The sequence below is a fragment of the Panonychus citri genome, unplaced genomic scaffold, assembly GCF_014898815.1.
Source record: "Panonychus citri isolate SS breed McGregor unplaced genomic scaffold, ASM1489881v1 Contig00028, whole genome shotgun sequence".
Lineage (NCBI taxonomy): Eukaryota > Metazoa > Arthropoda > Arachnida > Trombidiformes > Tetranychidae > Panonychus > Panonychus citri.
Window position 1 is genome coordinate 2,484,116 of NW_026515433.1, and position 18,265 is coordinate 2,502,380.

General features: G+C 34.3%; 5 protein-coding genes and 2 pseudogenes across 5 annotated transcripts; 4 read left to right on the plus strand and 3 right to left on the minus strand.

The window, feature by feature from the left end:
* Positions 1 to 103: 103 nt before the first annotated feature.
* On the minus strand, positions 104 to 2,003 carry LOC128396894 (lysosomal acid glucosylceramidase-like; annotated as a pseudogene).
* Positions 2,004 to 2,486: 483 nt separating this feature from the next.
* LOC128396896 (elongation factor 1-alpha) lies at positions 2,487 to 4,521 on the minus strand. The gene is made up of 2 exons (XM_053357547.1): positions 4,233 to 4,521; positions 2,487 to 3,945 (listed from the first exon to the last, which is right to left on the minus strand). Exons 1-2 carry the CDS (start codon positions 4,374 to 4,376, stop codon positions 2,701 to 2,703), a joined length of 1,389 nt encoding a protein of 462 aa, XP_053213522.1. The 5' UTR covers positions 4,377 to 4,521; the 3' UTR covers positions 2,487 to 2,700.
* Positions 4,522 to 5,545: 1,024 nt separating this feature from the next.
* On the plus strand, positions 5,546 to 6,646 carry LOC128396901 (uncharacterized). Its single transcript, XM_053357551.1, has 2 exons — positions 5,546 to 5,790; positions 5,872 to 6,646. Exons 1-2 carry the CDS (start codon positions 5,721 to 5,723, stop codon positions 6,525 to 6,527), a joined length of 726 nt encoding a protein of 241 aa, XP_053213526.1. The 5' UTR covers positions 5,546 to 5,720; the 3' UTR covers positions 6,528 to 6,646.
* Positions 6,647 to 6,833: 187 nt separating this feature from the next.
* LOC128396897 (elongation factor 1-alpha-like) lies at positions 6,834 to 8,962 on the minus strand (annotated as a pseudogene).
* A 170-nt stretch (positions 8,963 to 9,132) lies between these two features.
* LOC128396899 (solute carrier family 25 member 35-like) lies at positions 9,133 to 10,973 on the plus strand. Its single transcript, XM_053357549.1, has one exon. It carries the CDS (start codon positions 9,563 to 9,565, stop codon positions 10,502 to 10,504), a length of 942 nt encoding a protein of 313 aa, XP_053213524.1. The 5' UTR covers positions 9,133 to 9,562; the 3' UTR covers positions 10,505 to 10,973.
* A 99-nt stretch (positions 10,974 to 11,072) lies between these two features.
* On the plus strand, positions 11,073 to 14,949 carry LOC128396888 (zinc finger protein 236-like). The gene is made up of 7 exons (XM_053357541.1): positions 11,073 to 11,272; positions 11,390 to 12,075; positions 12,144 to 12,260; positions 12,333 to 13,598; positions 13,671 to 13,760; positions 13,887 to 14,066; positions 14,127 to 14,949. Exons 1-7 carry the CDS (start codon positions 11,181 to 11,183, stop codon positions 14,600 to 14,602), a joined length of 2,907 nt encoding a protein of 968 aa, XP_053213516.1. The 5' UTR covers positions 11,073 to 11,180; the 3' UTR covers positions 14,603 to 14,949.
* A 129-nt stretch (positions 14,950 to 15,078) lies between these two features.
* On the plus strand, positions 15,079 to 18,016 carry LOC128396890 (organic cation transporter protein-like). The gene is made up of 5 exons (XM_053357543.1): positions 15,079 to 15,693; positions 15,815 to 15,907; positions 15,959 to 16,217; positions 16,293 to 17,125; positions 17,343 to 18,016. Exons 1-5 carry the CDS (start codon positions 15,448 to 15,450, stop codon positions 17,499 to 17,501), a joined length of 1,590 nt encoding a protein of 529 aa, XP_053213518.1. The 5' UTR covers positions 15,079 to 15,447; the 3' UTR covers positions 17,502 to 18,016.
* The last annotated feature ends 249 nt before the right edge of the window (positions 18,017 to 18,265 follow it).

The window sequence follows — 18,265 nt, forward strand, 5'->3', positions numbered from 1 at the left end:
CTTCGCGATTTATTCAATATTTTTCGAAATTGTTGACTGAAAATTAAACTATGACATGAAATCAATTGATAGTCGAATTTTTATAAAAGAGAGTCGCAACTCATTTAATCACGAAAACATTTATTGAATCAATAACTACAATTTGATTACAAAGCGATGACCATGTTACGAATTGATCTCGGTTTCAATGTTGTTGTGATTGTTTTGCTTGCGAATCCATTGATTGTCATGTCGACATGATCATCGTTCATGTTTAATAAAATTAAGACCAACTTGTTATCCGGAGTAATGAAGGAAGTGGTATGAACATTGTTCGGGGCATTAACGACACTACAAGAGACTCGAGTTGATCCGATTGGTAAAAATTTAGAGAAATGAGCTAATGCATAATACATTGGGTTCTTGTAATATTCTTGTGAGGTTGAGTTAATCACGACTGTTGAGTCAACCCAATTCTTGGCCCAATTTGGTCCACCTGAAGTGTCAACAGCGAGAGCCCAATCAGTCCAACCTGAAGAATAATGTTGAAGTCCCTCGAGAATGTCAAGAGCATAAGCCTCAGCTCGATCCCAAGCGCCGAGATGTTCAGAAGCTTAAAGATACAAAACAAATAATCAGTAAATTATGAGTTTATACACAGACTTTAATTCATCTAATTGAGACATTCAGTACTCACCAACACCACCTTCACCCGCCTCAGTCGAAAGTAAAAAGTAATCTGGATAATTATCATTTACCTTCGCTAAGGCCTGGTAAGAGGTCGGATAACTTCTTGTGTACCAATGATAGGCTATTCCGGAAACATAAGAAGCCACTTGGGTGTCATTCAGAATCACTGGAACGTAATCTAATATTCTGTCAGTTGTATCGTCGAAAATCATTAGCTTGAGATTTTCTTTTCCCCAACCAGAAGCCTCAAGAGCAGGTCCTAAGTCAAGTTTTACGAAGTCACGAATTTCCTCCGCAGTCATGCCAAGGCCATTCCAGGGCAAACCCACAAGTCCACCAACTGGTTCATTCTCGGTTGTCAGTCCCCAAAACTTTACTCCTTGTTCCAGGTAAGCGTTCAGGTACCTAAAGCGATTTCAATTATTACCAAAACAAGAATAAAAGTTAAGCATATCGATTATCCTACTTGACATAATATTGAGCCCAAAGTTTATAATAAACATCACCAGGTCCCCAAATTAAACCACCGGCGCCATTGAGTTTGTGATTTACTTTCATCCATGCAGGAGATGACCAAGCGGAACCGAATGCTCGAAACTCAGGATTCATTTTCTTGGCTAATTTAAGTAATGGAATCTATTACATTTGATGATTAATTATTAATATAATCAGCTATTAGGAATTAAAGACAATTTTAGAATTTCGTTTCTTAACTTACTCGATATTTTGTATCTTCTTCGGCAAGAGCGAAATATTTTAGATCGAAATCAAATTCTGTATCGTCCAAAGAGTAGCCACGAACCGATGAATCTGATCCTCCGATCGGACACGTCCAATATTATATTCGAGACCATGAGGACCGAAATAATCGGACATGAATTGTTCAATCAAAGTATCTGAAAGTGTATCGATATTAATCACTGCTCCATCGGTAAAACAACCACCAAAGCCCAGAATCTGTTGCTTTTTATCCGAGACATTAACATTCATCACAAATTGATTGTCATTGTAAATCTTTGATTTTACTTGATCAACAGTAACAATTGTCTTTTCTAATCGAGATGTTTTCTGATCCGATTCGTAGATGATTATTGTACCAGGTTCGATTGTCTTTTCAATGTCCAAAGTGTCACAATAATTTTCATCACAAACACAAACAAACGAATCTCCAGTAAATGTCCGTTTCTTACATTCACTTGCCAAAGAAACAGAGAAAACAATAAACAAACTAATCAACTTTAACAAAATCATCGCAATTTAGTTCAGAAAATTCACAATTAATTTTCATTTTCATCATTGGATTCTCGAAATCAGTTAATCGAGTCCATTGTTCTGGAATAAATGAAATCTCTGAATAGTCAATTTATTACATAAGAACGAATTTTTTTGTGTCCAAAGGTTAATTATGATTCTAATATCTTGAATTGTTATTCATGTGATTTTATTGAAAACCGATTCGTGTCTGTGATTCAGATCATTTGATTAATTGTTATGATCGTTTAGATAAATTAGATTTGAGATCTTCAATCTCTCAATTGTTTCCTTTCGTTTCGTTACAATCAATTAATTTCTAATGAATTCAATTTCCTGATGATAAAAGTGAGTTACGAATTTATTTTCAGGAATCATTCACGAGATTCAGTCAAGTAAAAAACTTTTTCATCTCAGAATCTGATTAATATTCTTGAATTATCCCAAACGGTTAATTAGTTTGTGAGTTTACTTCAAGATGCGATTATGTGTAATGAATTATCCTACATTAGTATCCTGAATGCTTAGGATGCTTGATTTTCAAGAGAAAATAAATTTAACAAAAATTAGTCTAAAATGAACTTTAATTGACGTAAAAATTTGAATTCCAAAGGATCAATACAATCAATAAGACTCCGATTGAATTTTAGCATTGTGAGTTAGATGTTTTTTTTCATGTTTTTGTATTAATATTTTTTGTTTCAATGTTGATGTTGATTTTTGTTTAGTAATTATTGATATTAAATTGAAGAAAAAGAAAATTTAATCAGAGGCATGAGGTTATTTCTTCTTGGCTGCCTTTTCAGCGGCTTTGGTAACTTTTCCTGCTGAAAGATCCTTGGCTTTGACACTTTTAATGACACCAACGGCAACAGTTTGTCGCATATCACGAACAGCAAAACGTCCTAATGGAGGAAAGTCAGTGAATGTTTCGACACACATTGGCTTACTTGGTACCAAATCAACGATAGCAGCATCACCAGATTTAATTGATTTCGGATTATCTTCCAACTTTTTACCACTTCGTCTGTCAATCTTTTCCTTGATCTCCTTGAATTTGCAAGCAATGTGAGCAGTGTGACAGTCCAAAACTGGAGTGTAACCATTAGAGATTTGACCAGGATGGTTTAGAACAATAACCTGAGCAGCAAACTCTTCCGTTGCTTGAGGTGGATTGTTCTTAGAATCTCCAGCCACATAACCTCGTCTCAATTCTTTAACCGAAACGTTCTTAACGTTGAAACCAACATTGTCACCGGGAACAGCTTCAGTCAATGATTCGTGGTGCATCTCAACTGATTTTACTTCAGTTGTCAAGTTAACCGGTGCAAATGTAACAATCATACCTGGCTTAATGGTACCAGTTTCAACTCGACCAACCGGTACAGTACCAATACCACCAATTTTGTAAACATCTTGAAGTGGAAGACGAAGTGCCTTGTCACTGGGTCGTGAAGGTGGATCCATAGCATCCAAAGCTTGCAAAAGTGTTTTACCTTCCAATTTGGTTCCCTTCTTCTCGATTGACCATCCCTTGTACCAAGGCATGTTTGGTGAGGGTTCAATCATGTTGTCACCATTCCATCCGGAAATGGGTACAAATGGTACAGTAACTGGATTGTAACCAATCTTCTTGATGTAACTACTCACTTCCTTTGAGATTTCCTCAAATCGAGCTTGAGAATATTTTGGCTCAGATGAGTCCATCTTGTTTACACCAATGATCATTTGTTTCACACCCAAAGTATAAGCCAATAAAGCATGTTCTCGGGTTTGACCATTCTTCGAGATACCAGCTTCAAATTCACCCACACCAGCAGCACAAATCAATACAGCACAATCAGCTTGAGAAGTACCAGTAATCATGTTCTTGATGAAATCTCTGTGACCAGGAGCATCAATAACGGTTACATAATATTTGGGAGTCTCGAATTTCCATAAGGTAATATCAATAGTGATACCTCGCTCTCTTTCGGCCTTTAATTTATCCAATACCCAAGCATATTTGAAAGAACCTTTGCCCATCTAATGATCATTTCATTTGTAAATTCAATTTAGAAAGAAAGATGAAAGAACCAAGGAAAGAAAGAATCAAGAAAGAAAATATGTTAATAATGGCAATTGACACAAAGAAACTTGCCCGGAGGCAGAAGAACAGGAAAAAATAACAAAAAGGTCAAGTGTCTCTTAGTTGCTAAGGCAGGTCAAGATTAGTCAAAGAGAAACAAAGACAAAGACCATATTGAAGACTCGGACTAAATTGGAAAAGCTTGTCAACGATTAGTAACAATTAAAATAGAAAATATAATTACCTCAGCAGCTTCTTTCTCGAATTTTTCAATTGTTCGTTTATCGATACCACCACATTTGTAGATCAAATGTCCGGTTGTCGTTGATTTACCAGAATCGACGTGACCGATAACGACAATGTTAATATGAGTCTTTTCCTTACCCATGATTAATAAATTGAGTTAGTTGATTGTTGGCAAAAAAGAATAAAACAAAATGATGACAAGATTGGTAACAAAAGTAGACAATTTGTTAGCACTAAAAAGGAACCACAAAAAAAAGATCAAGGAGACAGAGAACCTTTTAAATGAATTAAACAAAAAAAAAGAATAAACCGGAAAAGGAAATGAAGAAAATCAGGTGTATTTAATTAGTTCCAGAAAAAGCCAATAGATGTCACCACATTTTCTCAAACTTAATTTAATTTAAAAGAAAAAAATTTAATTAATTAACAAAATCTAATTTAATCCAATTTATTTTCTCTTCTCAATGTCAACTCATAGTAAATACCTTTTCTAATACCCTTCAATTCAATGAAACGTTCATCTTAACATTCATTTGTTTGCCGGAGAGATGAAAATGAATTCCAATTGAAAACTAATCACAGTTTCTTAATTGTTGTTAATTTAAATTGCTACGAATATAATTTCACTCATTTTTTATAATCAATGAATTCGTGACTAATTCATAATCCTAATCTTTATGAGGATCATGTGTCTTCCTGTCTTTAGATTTTGATAACTGTCTGATTTTAACTTTTTCAGCGCAATTTGAATGACAATTTGATTGTCATCAAGATAATTAAAAGCTGATTATTAACAACGATTTGCTGGTTGATCAACCAACGGGAATTTTGAAAGCAATTACCTTTTCAATTGAAACAAGATTATGTTGATTCCATGTAAACAACGAGCTTAATTGCTGCTGAAGCAAAAAATCATAATCACAAACCTGATGATGAACAGCAAAAATGAAGAGACTCAAGAGTTAATTTTGTTATTCAAATTGTTGGTAATTTAGTGAACAATCAAAGCTAAAAAATGATAACAATTAGACTTAAATTGTTCCTTGAGGCCTAATCAGCCCATTACATAACAATGGGATGAGAATCATTTGTTTAATGAACAACATGATTGTCATTATAAGAAAATGATTCGCTGATTGTTGATTGTTGATTTCTTAATTCTCTTCATGATTATTGACTCATAAATCCTTGAAATGTAATTACCATTGAGATGGAACATCAGAAGAAAAGAATTCACGTCAATCAACAAATAACCTGTTTGATTTAAAAATAATCATCGACAATTAAATTCTATTGACAAAGAAAAGAGAAAAAAATCCCAATGTCTTCATTCAGTTTCTTTGTCTCAATCAAATCACTTCATCGTTTAGTTTAATTGTCTCATTGGAATTAACAATTTCAATCTTATATTCTATTCGGTTAATTGTTCATCTTTGCTGCTTTAATTTTATTCAGTTCATTGGATTAATTTCTCAATACACTTGATATGGATCATTTTCGCTTCTTGGTAATTGGTTTGATTGTCGCTTCAATCGGTCAATCGATCGCTGCTCCAGGTTAGTGTTTCTTAATTGTTCGTAATCTCGTTAATTTGATTAGTTTGTCATTTTAATTTGTTTCATTTGCTTTGATTAAAGTTTCGGAGGGAACGACAGTTGATGAAGATGTTGTCACACCTTTGACATTAATTGATTCTTCGTCAAGTGAATCTGATTTAACGATGATCGAATCAAGTGAAGATAAAGATGAAGATGATGGAACAATTAAAAAAAGAAACAATCGTTTGATGACATCGATTGATAAATTGCGAAAACGAGCAGATCAAAGTCGTCAAGTTCTATCGGGAATCGTCGAGTCCTTCATGTCAGATCCTTCGAATGACGGAAGTAAATTGGAAGAATCGTTAACTAAATATGACGAAATCGTCGAAGACATTGAAGCAGATTTCACGAAAGCGAAAATCGAGTTTGGTCTTCGAATGGAACAGAACATTGGAAATGTGAATAAATCATTAGAACAAATGGAACAACAATTAAATGATCTAAATCAACAATTCATCAATTGGAGTTCCAAAAATCGAGCGAAAATGACCAATCAGATGAGACAAGGAATCTTACAATTCAACGATTTCTTGTCTTCGGGAGTCGAAATGTTTCTCGAAGTATCGGAAAAGGGAAAAGACGTTCTAAGGAACATAAACCGACGAAGATTCGATTCGAACAACAAAAAATCAACTGATCAAGAGAATTATAAAAATTCTGGTTTTTTCATTCCCTTTTTGGGTCAATTGTGATTCAACTTCAATTCACTTCTGACAAACTACTTTAAACTCCCAACGAATCAATTAAATGTAAAAACATTAACCTTATTTAACCTTTCAAATGATTAATAAAGAAACTTGAGCACAATTAAGATTCTCAGTAAAAGAATCAAAAGTCAAAACGTGAGTTTTTCTCTAAGGAGTGTTGATTGATCTTCTTCATTTGGAAAACGCCCTAATCTCTAAGCACCAAGCCCTTTGAAGGGCCAGGATGGGATTCATTCGGAACGCGATAGTTTATGCAAACGTGGAAAACATGAAATGAACTTGAGACGCACCTTTTTTTTGACCTAAAAGTTTTAATCAGAGGATAAAAATTTAAATTTAGATAGGCTCATTGAGACTCCGATTAAAAGGAGGTGAAAAGCTCAGTGTTGGTAGATGTTTTTTGTTTCATATCATGTTTTTGTATTAATATTTTTTGTTTCAATGTTGATGTTGATTTTTGTTTAGTAATTATTGATATTAAATTGAAGAAAAAGAAAATTTAATCAGAGGCATGAGGTTATTTCTTCTTGGCTGCCTTTTCAGCGGCTTTGGTAACTTTTCCTGCTGAAAGATCCTTGGCTTTGACACTTTTAATGACACCAACGGCAACAGTTTGTCGCATATCACGAACAGCAAAACGTCCTAATGGAGGAAAGTCAGTGAATGTTTCGACACACATTGGCTTACTTGGTACCAAATCAACGATAGCAGCATCACCAGATTTAATTGATTTCGGATTATCTTCCAACTTTTACCACTTCGTCTGTCAATCTTTCCTTGATCTCCTTGAATTTGCAAGCAATGTGAGCAGTGTGACAGTCCAAAACTGGAGTGTAACCATTAGAGATTTGACCAGGATGGTTTAGAACAATAACCTGAGCAGCAAACTCTTCCGTTGCTTGAGGTGGATTGTTCTTAGAATCTCCAGCCACATAACCTCGTCTCAATTCTTTAACCGAAACGTTCTTAACGTTGAAACCAACATTGTCACGGGAACAGCTTCAGTCAATGATTCGTGGTGCATCTCAACTGATTTTACTTCAGTTGTCAAGTTAACCGGTGCAAATGTAACAATCATACCTGGCTTAATGGTACCAGTTTCAACTCGACCAACCGGTACAGTACCAATACCACCAATTTTGTAAACATCTTGAAGTGGAAGACGAAGTGCCTTGTCACTGGTCGTGAAGGTGGATCCATAGCATCCAAAGCTTGCAAAAGTGTTTTACCTTCCAATTTGGTTCCCTTCTTCTCGATTGACCATCCCTTGTACCAAGGCATGTTTGGTGAGGGTTCAATCATGTTGTCACCATTCCATCCGGAAATGGGTACAAATGGTACAGTAACTGGATTGTAACCAATCTTCTTGATGTAACTACTCACTTCCTTTGAGATTTCCTCAAATCGAGCTTGAGAATATTTTGGCTCAGATGAGTCCATCTTGTTTACACCAATGATCATTTGTTTCACACCCAAAGTATAAGCCAATAAAGCATGTTCTCGGGTTTGACCATTCTTCGAGATACCAGCTTCAAATTCACCCACACCAGCAGCACAAATCAATACAGCACAATCAGCTTGAGAAGTACCAGTAATCATGTTCTTGATGAAATCTCTGTGACCAGGAGCATCAATAACGGTTACATAATATTTGGGAGTCTCGAATTTCCATAAGGTAATATCAATGGTAATACCTCGCTCTCTTTCGGCCTTTAATTTATCCAATACCCAAGCATATTTGAAAGAACCTTTGCCCATCTAAAAAAATAAATTTAAAAAAAAAGATTTGATAAATTAAAACAGTTTCCATTTTTGCTCTTGTTCCAAGAAAGGAACGAGCGACACGTGTAATATTGAATTCCATCATGGTGGAAAGAAGTTAACAGAAAGGGGAGAATTAGAAAAGAGATAACAGAAAAAGAGCGAAAGAAAAGTCGAAAGAGAACAAGTGAAATAGACAGAGATAAAGAGCAAGATTAAAGACCAAGGAGAAAACAAAGAGAAAGAAAGAGAAAGAGAGACCGAAGAGTCAACGTAATCAAAAAAAAAGAATAAGACAAAGAACGAAAAAAAGATGACAACTGACACCAAAGAAAACAAAAGAATGACCATTATCATAAATAGATTAAGAAACAATAGATAATTACCTCAGCGGCTTCTTTCTCGAATTTTTCAATTGTTCGTTTATCGATACCACCACATTTGTAGATCAAATGTCCGGTAGTCGTTGATTTACCAGAATCGACGTGACCGATAACGACAATGTTAATATGAGTCTTTTCCTTACCCATGATGACAGTAAATTAATTTAAATTAAACTAATTAAGAAATGAAAAAAATAAGAAAAAAATTAACGTAAAAGTAAACCAAATGAACGCAACACAAACGATGAGATGAATGAAGGGAAGCGGAAACATGGAGATGCTTTTGGTCTCTTTAAATAGTTTGCTTTTTCTCTTTTTCCCCTCAACTCTTTCCCTGATCAGTTCTTCTTATTGGTTGAACTTTTTTTTTCTCTTCTCAGTTAACCAATCAGGTTGATCCATTTAACTTCCATCACTTGTTACCAAGAGTAACAACATTGTTTGTCTTTTCAAGATGAGAACAAGTTGATTCAAAGATAATCATTCTGTTAATCGCAATTCAAATCAATCCGATGAATTATACAAATTGAAACTTGGTGAAAATCGGTTATGTTTGCATTCTAGATGAAATCATGACATTTATCATCTCAAGCAGAAATTAGAACAATTTTTTTCCACCATGAACCAAGTTGTTGATGTTTACTTTTTCTCTTTTTTAATTTGGTTATTTTTTCTCAATTATTCTATTGTTGATTAATTATCGTTAAGAATCTGTTCTTTTGTTTATTTCGTTATTTCTTGGTTCTTTTCTATCTCTTTTTCTTCTCTCCTTGTTTCATGTAATTCATCTTATTTGGTATCTTTTCTGCCCCTTTTTCTGCTGTTCTTTTTTGGTTTACTTTTTGGTTAGAATCTGGTTTTTTTTCGTTGTGGCCAATGGCTGATCCAAAGGAGTTACTTCTTGGTGGATTAGCTGCATGTGGAGCTGGTTTGGTAACTAATCCATTGGAAGTTATTAAAACTCGTATCCAATTACAAGGTGAATTACGTTCTCGGGGACAATACACTAAACATTATAAGAATGTTTTCCATGCTTTTTATGTGATCGGTAAAACAGAAGGTGTTTTGGCCTTACAAAAAGGTTTGGTTCCTGCTCTTTGGTATCAATTCTTTATGAATGGTGTTCGTCTTGGTGTTTTCCAATCTATTGATAATCTTGGGCTTACTCGTAATTCTAAAGGTGAACTCGTTTTTGGGTTAACTGTTATCTCCGGTGCTTTATCTGGAGCAACTGGAGCTGCTCTTGGATCTCCCTTCTATTTAATTAAAACCCAGCTTCAAGCTCAAGCTAATTCATCAATTGCTGTAGGCCATCAGCATTCACACCAGTCTTTTACCGATGCTTTTATTAAAACTTTTAAAAATCAAGGAATTACTGGTCTATGGAGAGGTTCGTCTGCCCAAATGTTACGTGTTACTATTGGTTCATCTGCACAATTAACAACTTTCACCAATGCACGAGTCATTTTCGATAAATATTCACCTTTTCCAAGTGAATCAATTCTAAACACCATTTCTTCCGCTATCTTTTCCGGAACAGCGGTTGTTTGCATGATGACACCTTTTGACGTTGTGTCAACTCGCATGTATAATCAACCTGTTGACAAAATAACCAGAAAAGGTCTTCTTTATACCGGAATATCTGATTGTTTTCGTAAAATAATGCAAACCGAAGGACCACTTGGATTCTACAAAGGAGTCTCAGCCTCTTACCTAAGAGTTGGCCCTCACACCATATTGACCTTTCTTTTTTGGAGACAAATAAGAAAGTACTTTGTCACTGACAATAAGGACAAAACTGTGATTTCAACTAAATAATTTAATTGCCGTTTTTTTATTATTCGCAACAAAAACATAATTCGCCACAATTTGTCTTACAATTCTAACCAATTTTAGCTTTTCTAGTCTCATTTTTTTGCTAATATTTTTGTGTCAATTCAATAGCCAATTACAATTACAAAGACTATTAATTGTTCACAAAAAGAGTAACTAATCAACGAAATTTTTTGTTCCCTGTGACTCCTTCACACTCTAGATAAATACAAAGTTTTAACTAACTAATTTTTGTTAATAGTTATTTTATGTACATTAATCAATTCAAATTACCAATTGTATCTATTACGTTGAGATTAATCAAATTACGATAACTTTGATTTGTATCACTTTAAATTGTCCGCTACCAATGATTAACCAAAGACAATTATTTTGATACAAAATCATTACAAAAGCAATAAAACCTAAGCAAGACCATTAAAATTGAGATTAAAATCAACTGGTAATTAACTAATGGTTTCATTAACCTTGTGAATTTTTCCTAATTAATGATCCCTTTTGATTTCGATTTCTTAAGAAAATCGATTTTCTTTTTTCTCCAAATCGATTTTAATCGATCGTCTGCTGATCATGTGCTGAGCTTTAAGTGAATCTATTTACATTTAACTTAATTTCCAATTTGATTGTTTTCCCTCTAATTAAATTAATTTTCTTCTCAAAAATGACCAATTCCGACGAAGAGGTTGTTGAGTCAAATGAAGGTAAAGTCAAGAAGGAAAAGGAAAAGGAAATTACTGCTAAGCAGCCCTTAAGGTGAGTCTCAATTTGATAAGATGGTTTTGTTTTCACTTTGATTTTTTCCCTTCTTTCATTTTGGTTCTTGTTGTTGATAAAATAATCAATGTTTAAATTATCTCCATAATTGTTCAGGACTCTTCCCATGAGGCAAGCTAGGATCAATGCCGCGTTAACATTAGATGTACAATCGCGAGACTCCAATAGAGTTTTAAGATCATCAAAACCGTCAACTAGTAGTAACTCATCGACCACTAAATCTCCTGTTAAAAAAGCCTCCAAGACTTTAACCACAAGCACTTCTACTTCAACTAAGAAAACCGTTAAATCAAAAGGTACTGACGCATCCACATCCACATCAATAGCCAAACGTCCTGTAGTTGTTACTCAACAAGTAATTCGAAGGCCTTCCCTTAGAGCTGCTCGTCGTCGTATCAAAGCTAAAAATATAAAAGCTCGATCATCCAAGTGTCAACTTTTCTTCTGTGACAAATGTGATAAAGTTTATGATCATTATAGCGAGTTAGTATACCATCAACGTCGCCATACTGGGGAAAAGCCCTTTGCATGCACATGGCCTGGTTGTTCTGCCGCTTTTTCTGCCTCCAATGCTCGAGTTCGTCATATGAGAATTCACACTGGTGAAAAGCCTTATGTTTGCCCTCACAGTGAATGCGGGCGAAGATTCACTTATTGGAAGGACCTTAAGCTCCACAAGTTACGCCATTCAGGAGAGAAACCTCATAAATGTACTTGGCCTGGTTGTTCATCGAGATTTTTCCGTCGAGATGATCTAAAGCATCACCGATATACACATACAGGTAACATTAGATTTTTCTTTTTCTCTATTCGAATTAGCTTTTAAAAGTTCGTCTCCATCTTTCCACAGGTGAAAAGCCTTACAAATGTACATTTCCTGGATGTGAATCCGCTTTCACTCAAAAATCTCCATTAAACTTACACATGAGGAAAATTCATAAAATACTTCCTGATAGTAAACCCCCAGGTAATTTTAATTTAACAAGTATTCATGTTACATAAGTTTTAATAAACATTTTCTTGTAATTTGTTTTAACAGATAAATCTCAGGTTAACCAAGTAAATAAAACCAATGAAGCTTGTAACGGTGATGCGGTAATTAGTAATAATATATCCACTCCATTTGAATATCCAGTTTACCAAACAGTTTCCAATAATATAATTCGTGAATCAGTACCAAACAATCAGGTACAAATGCCTGATTCTAATCATATCCATCACAATAATAATAATAACCATGTTACAAACAACATGATGTATGTCAATTCCAATCAAAATGTTCAATGTATGGCAGTTGCTGATAAATTGAGCTCCATTTTGGTTACATGTGACGTTTCACCGGCCACTGTACATGGAGTAAGTCATCAATTTAACCAAGATGTCAATGGTTGGCCTGGTTATACTTATGTACCAGAAACTGTCGATTTAAATCAAAATATGTCAAACACTACACGACCTTTAGGTGCACAACCATTAGCAAATTCATCTTGCATGAAGGAACCAAATGTAATCACTAAACCCTCCGATCAAAGCATGAACCATTTACCGAATTTAGATGATCTCCTTGCCGATGCATGTGCCGCAAGTCAAATTCCAATGGATAACTCGATTAACATTACCAATAATAGTAATAATAATAATAATCTAAATTCAGTTAATCAAGGCACAAGTTCATCTTTCCTTGCAAATGAAACCAATTGTGTAGTAACGACGCTTATCCAATCAAACAACGTTAACGTTTCAACTTCGATGCCGACTTTAAATGCGAATTTGAGTCCAACATCAAGTACCACCGCTCCTACTAATGTATCCTTAACTACTTCTATTTCGACATCTACTAATGAAACTTCGCAACAAACTAATAGTCCATCAAAAGAATTAACTTCAAATTCGATTGAAAAAAATACTACTACTGAATCGACTCAAGAGACCAATTCTTTAGATGCTAATAAGAAAAGTGGAAAGGCTCAAGATTCTGTTAAAACGACTGAAGATGCAAGTACATCCCCCATCAAATCTCCAAGACCAATTCGAAAACGTGCAAACTATCGTATCAAAGCGCCTGAGACAGTTAAAAAGATCGTTGTTGCTATAATTCGACAAAAGCCTGTGATTGAAACTAAGTCATCAAAGAAAAAATCAGCCACAAAAATCGATAAACTTGGTGCTAAAAGAACCATCGCCATACAAACGACTAAAAGACAACCAGCCGAAAAAACTAAAGATGGTAAATTTAAATGCGATTATTGTGAACGTGAATTTAAAGCCAAACATGATCGAGATTGTCACCATATGACCCACACCGGTGAGTTTGTTTATTTACAAGTTTTCAGGCTCTTTTCAACTTACTAAAATTTTCTTATTTATTGTATCACAGGAGAGAAACCAAGAGTTTGTGATTGGCCTGGTTGCGATTATCGATGTATAACCAAGAGTAAATTAACTCGACATCAACGTAAACATACAGGTGAGTTAATTCATTCTTCTTGTCCGCTGCAGTTAAATTCATTTTTAATCTTTAAAAAAAAGTTAATTCAGTCTGATTTACATTTGTTAACAATAATTCAAATTTTTTTCATTTTTTTCTAATCAGGCGAACGTAATTACCCGTGTGATTGGCCTGGTTGTGGTAAAGCATTTTCAACAAGTCGCCATCAAAAGGAGCATAAAAGGACTCATACCGGAGAGAAGCCATTTAAATGTGATTATCCAGGTTGCGATAAATGGTTCGCTCGTAAAGATCATATTAAAAATCATCGATTCACTCACACAGGTAAACCTCCTTTCAAGGATAAAACAGAAAAGTAATTAATGATTTTTGTATCAACTTTAGGTGAGAAGCCAAGAAAGTGTCCATACCCTGGATGTGAGGCCGCTTTCATTCAATTATCGCCCCTCAAAAAGCATATGGAGCTTCATAAACGTGACAATGGTCCAGTTCCTAATCGAACCCGTAAACGTAAAACTGGAGTAAATACTGGAACCAATGAAGATCCAGACCAGTCTATTGTCAACGAGTGTCCCAATAATCAAACGACGACTATTAGTAATGCCTCTAACAATGTTACTATTAATACAAATCCAATCCAATTGGATCCATTGACACTTGAAATGGTCACTAGTCGAATGGTTTCTCAACATAATCCACCAGTTCAAGCGTTCAATATGCTAGTGCAACAACAACAACAAGGACAAGAAAATCAAAACGTTTGCCTAACTGGTTACGAATCTAACAATACAATTAATCATAACAATCAACCAGTTAACATTGATTATGAAGTTTTGTTTAGACATCCAACTTATTGTTGAAATAAGTATACATCAAACAACGAGTTCTAGCAAAACAATTTCAACTCCATTCCGTTTAATTACTTGTGTTCATAAAACTAAAATCTAATTGTCATATCTAACAATTAATATATAAATATATATTTCAATAATAACTATAAAATAATTAACAATTATCACAAAAAAAAGACAAATCTATATACATCATATAAATATGTATATTATATATGCTACTATTATAATTTATTTGTTATGAATGTTTAAGAATGACAATAATTAACCACCGCAATCAATAATTAACTTTAATTCAATTTTCTAGATTATTATTTTGTCCATTTGATAAATGATTAAATGCTTCTAAATATAAACAATTGACTTTTCCCCCTCACAATTCATTGTAAATGATTAACAATCAAACCAATTAAGATGATTATTGTAACTTGAAAGCAATGAAAAAGATTATCAAATAAACCCATAAATTTGTAATTCTTTAACCCTGTTCATGGTTAGTCTTTTAAATTGGATCGATTCTGCTCTTTAATTGTTGAGTGAAAATTTAATTTAAAATTTTGTCTTGATTAAAGCGAACTAGTAATCCAAGGCTTATTTGATCATTCATCTCAATCAAATCAACTTCAATTATCAACGCCATTGATAAATTGTTAGTCTATGTAACCAACAGAATTAACTAGACCCTCTAATTGTTGGAACCTAAATCTCATTGACAACAAACAATTTATTTGGAGGGAGAGAGTTGAAAGTGAGATTGAAGATGGAGAATCAAATTGTTGCTTCCAATTGTATTTTCCTAATTCGCTGCTTATTATTTGTCTCCGTTTAATTTGTGATACAGCGAAAATTAAATTATGGCGAATACAAGTGAAAGTAAAAGATCAACTAATCAACCAGCAATTAAATCAATTCATCGTCCGAGTATAAGTCAAGAGAGGGTCGAACACATTTCCGACCTAATTGGGTCTTGGGGTCCGCTCCAAAAGCGCCTTTTTCTGCTCCTCTCGATTATTTATTGCGCTTCTCCGTATAACAATGCGAGTCTTTTTTTCTATGCGATTAAAAGTGACATTATTTGCGTCGAATCTGATGGATCAGAGGTAAGTGATTAGATCTTTTAATCTCTGTCAGGATTAAAAGAAAGAACCGGTTAACTCGCAATTTATTTCGCTGCATTCGGATTAACGGTCCTTGTTAATTGTCGTTGAAATTTCATAATAGATCAATATTGCTGCTGACAAATGCTCATTCGCTCAATTAACTAAGTGTTCATCTTGGCACCACAACATTACGAGGACAACGGTCGCTAAAGAGGTAAGTCGATTTTAATGACCAGTCGAATATTAAATTTGCTTCTGTTAACAGTGGAATCTTGTTTGTGAACGTTACTGGCTTCGATCTGTGGTTCTTTCGGCTTATCAATTTGGTTACTTGGTCTCTGGATTGTTGGTCGGTTATATTTCCGACAGATTCGGCCGTAAATTGGCCATTTTGTTCTGTATTCTATTGGAAGTCGTTTGTTCCCTCGGTTTGATCCTTTCGCCCAATGTTTACTCTTTCATCGTTATCCGTGTTTTCCATGGCATTGGAGGTTATGGTCGCTTCCTCGCTTCACTCATTCTTCGTGAGTATCAACACAATTGAGTTCGAACTATAAATTTACGAAAAAAAAGTTCATTCTAACAAGTTCGATTTCTAGTTTTGGAAAGTGTTGGTCCAAGGTTAAGAGGTCGAGTCTCTGTCAGCTACGAATGGGTTTGGTATATTGGTGAATATGTCATGATGATTGTCACTTATAATGTGATGAAGTTTAAATACATTTACATGGGAACTATGATCTTCCAGCTGTTAAGCATCGGCATTGTAACGGTGATTCCTGAATCAGCTCGATGGCAGTTTGTCGCTGGTCACATTGATAAAGCGGAGCAAACTTTACGTTTCTATTCAAAGAAGGCTAAAGTTGAAGATCCGGAAGAAAATTTTGAAAACGATGAGCGATTTAATCGTAAATTGGACAAACTGAGAGATTATCTTGTAGTCGAAAAGACAACGACAAAAACAATGGGACTATTTGATCTTCTTCGTTCACCTCATACCTCAAAATTTTGCTTCGCTCTTTACATTATCTGGTTTCTTCGCGCTTTCATCGGTTGGGGATTAGTCTACAGTACTCTTGATCTTTCGGGTAATGTTTTCGTCAACAATGCGATCATATTAACGGCAAGTGTCGCAGCGAACGCCTTCATGACCTGGAAGATCGACTCATTCAAACGAAAGTCCATGTTAATCACCATGTTCTTGGCAACTTCAGTTCTTCTCTGTGCTTCCATCGCCGTCGTCGAATCTCACAAATATATTATTCCTCGAATGATTCTAATCGCCTCGGGTAAATTTTTCTCCTCTGGTATCTACATTTTACTCTATGTTTACACATCAGAACTTTTTCCAACCAACATTCGGCATTTCGGTGTGGGAACCTGTTCTCTGGCCTCACGAATCGCCTCCATTTCAGCTCCATTTTTAGCTCAATTGGTAAGAAATCAACTAATTACTCAATTAGTCTTTCCAACTATCACATTTTCATGATCCAATTAATTCTGAGTCCTGTTTTAGTTCAATTCAAATCTATTTGATACATTGTATAAACTCAAGGCTCAACAACTGATCCAATTGTTTACATACTTTTACCATAAGTTACTAATTTAATTCAATTGAATCTAATTCTGTTCTGTTCATTTAATCCAATTAGACTGCAGTTACAAGTCTTAAATTAACTTTTGGCCTGTTTGCGCTAATGGGAGTGGTCGGCGCTTCGGCTGCGTCATTTTTACCAGAGACGAAAGACAAAGAGATTCCCGATACGATTGAAGGAATGATAGAAATGCATTCGATTGATAATCAATCATAACATCGACAACAATTAAAACCAATAATAATCATTGGAATCATCGTAAATCAAATGATTGAGGAAAATGAAAGTTTTCCAATTATCGTTAACAGAACAGATCAAGACGATGGTCAATTAATTAAACATTTTCTTTGACAATTAAGATTAATTTCCATTGGTAGCTAATTAATAAGCACCTTAATTAATCCCTTTCGTTTCCTCAATAGGTAGATTAATGATAATTTGAAATATCTAATTGATTTTGATTGACCTTTCAATCATTTTAGGTCAATTGATGATTATTTAATTGTTTTACTAAATTAAATCAGATTAAAATCGAGACTGATTCACTAATTACATGTTATTAATTGATCAACGATATTTAATCCGGTTGATGTTAAATTGATTAATACATTATAAGACAATTGAACGATTTTGCTTTTAATTGTGATAATTATGATCCAATTATCAGTACAATTATTAATTAACTTCCGTAATTAAATCGTCCGATCTTGAAATGATATAAATTGTGTTATTGATTAAATTTATTCTGATTTCAACTATTTCAAGATCTTAATTTGACCTCAAATAATTAAAACTTTCAAAGGTCAAATTTAAAAATAAATTGTGATTAAAATTAATTCTTAGGAAAAGTTTCTAACTTTAATTTCATCTTTTAAAACTTTTCCTATGCTCTTAATTGTTACAATTAACCGATAACCTTCAAAGGAAATCACCTTAATCAATCAAACCAGAAACAGTAAAGTTAATTAACTTACCTACAA

Excerpts from the sequence above, each read along its gene's own strand:
- LOC128396899 (XM_053357549.1), top strand. The coding sequence starts at position 9,563 with ATGGCTGATCCAAAGGAGTTACTTCTTGGTGGATTAGCTGCATGTGGA.
- LOC128396896 (XM_053357547.1), bottom strand. The coding sequence starts at position 4,376 with ATGGGTAAGGAAAAGACTCATATTAACATTGTCGTTATCGGTCACGTC. Across the intron at positions 3,946-4,232 it reads TCGAGAAAGAAGCTGCTGAG|ATGGGCAAAGGTTCTTTCAA; the intron begins GTAATTATATTT and ends AATGATCATTAG.
- LOC128396888 (XM_053357541.1), top strand. The coding sequence starts at position 11,181 with ATGACCAATTCCGACGAAGAGGTTGTTGAGTCAAATGAAGGTAAAGTC. Across the intron at positions 11,273-11,389 it reads ACTGCTAAGCAGCCCTTAAG|GACTCTTCCCATGAGGCAAG; the intron begins GTGAGTCTCAAT and ends ATAATTGTTCAG. Across the intron at positions 13,599-13,670 it reads TCACCATATGACCCACACCG|GAGAGAAACCAAGAGTTTGT; the intron begins GTGAGTTTGTTT and ends ATTGTATCACAG.
- LOC128396901 (XM_053357551.1), top strand. The coding sequence starts at position 5,721 with ATGGATCATTTTCGCTTCTTGGTAATTGGTTTGATTGTCGCTTCAATC. Across the intron at positions 5,791-5,871 it reads TCAATCGATCGCTGCTCCAG|TTTCGGAGGGAACGACAGTT; the intron begins GTTAGTGTTTCT and ends CTTTGATTAAAG.
- LOC128396890 (XM_053357543.1), top strand. The coding sequence starts at position 15,448 with ATGGCGAATACAAGTGAAAGTAAAAGATCAACTAATCAACCAGCAATT. Across the intron at positions 15,908-15,958 it reads GGACAACGGTCGCTAAAGAG|TGGAATCTTGTTTGTGAACG; the intron begins GTAAGTCGATTT and ends TTCTGTTAACAG. Across the intron at positions 16,218-16,292 it reads CCTCGCTTCACTCATTCTTC|TTTTGGAAAGTGTTGGTCCA; the intron begins GTGAGTATCAAC and ends TTCGATTTCTAG.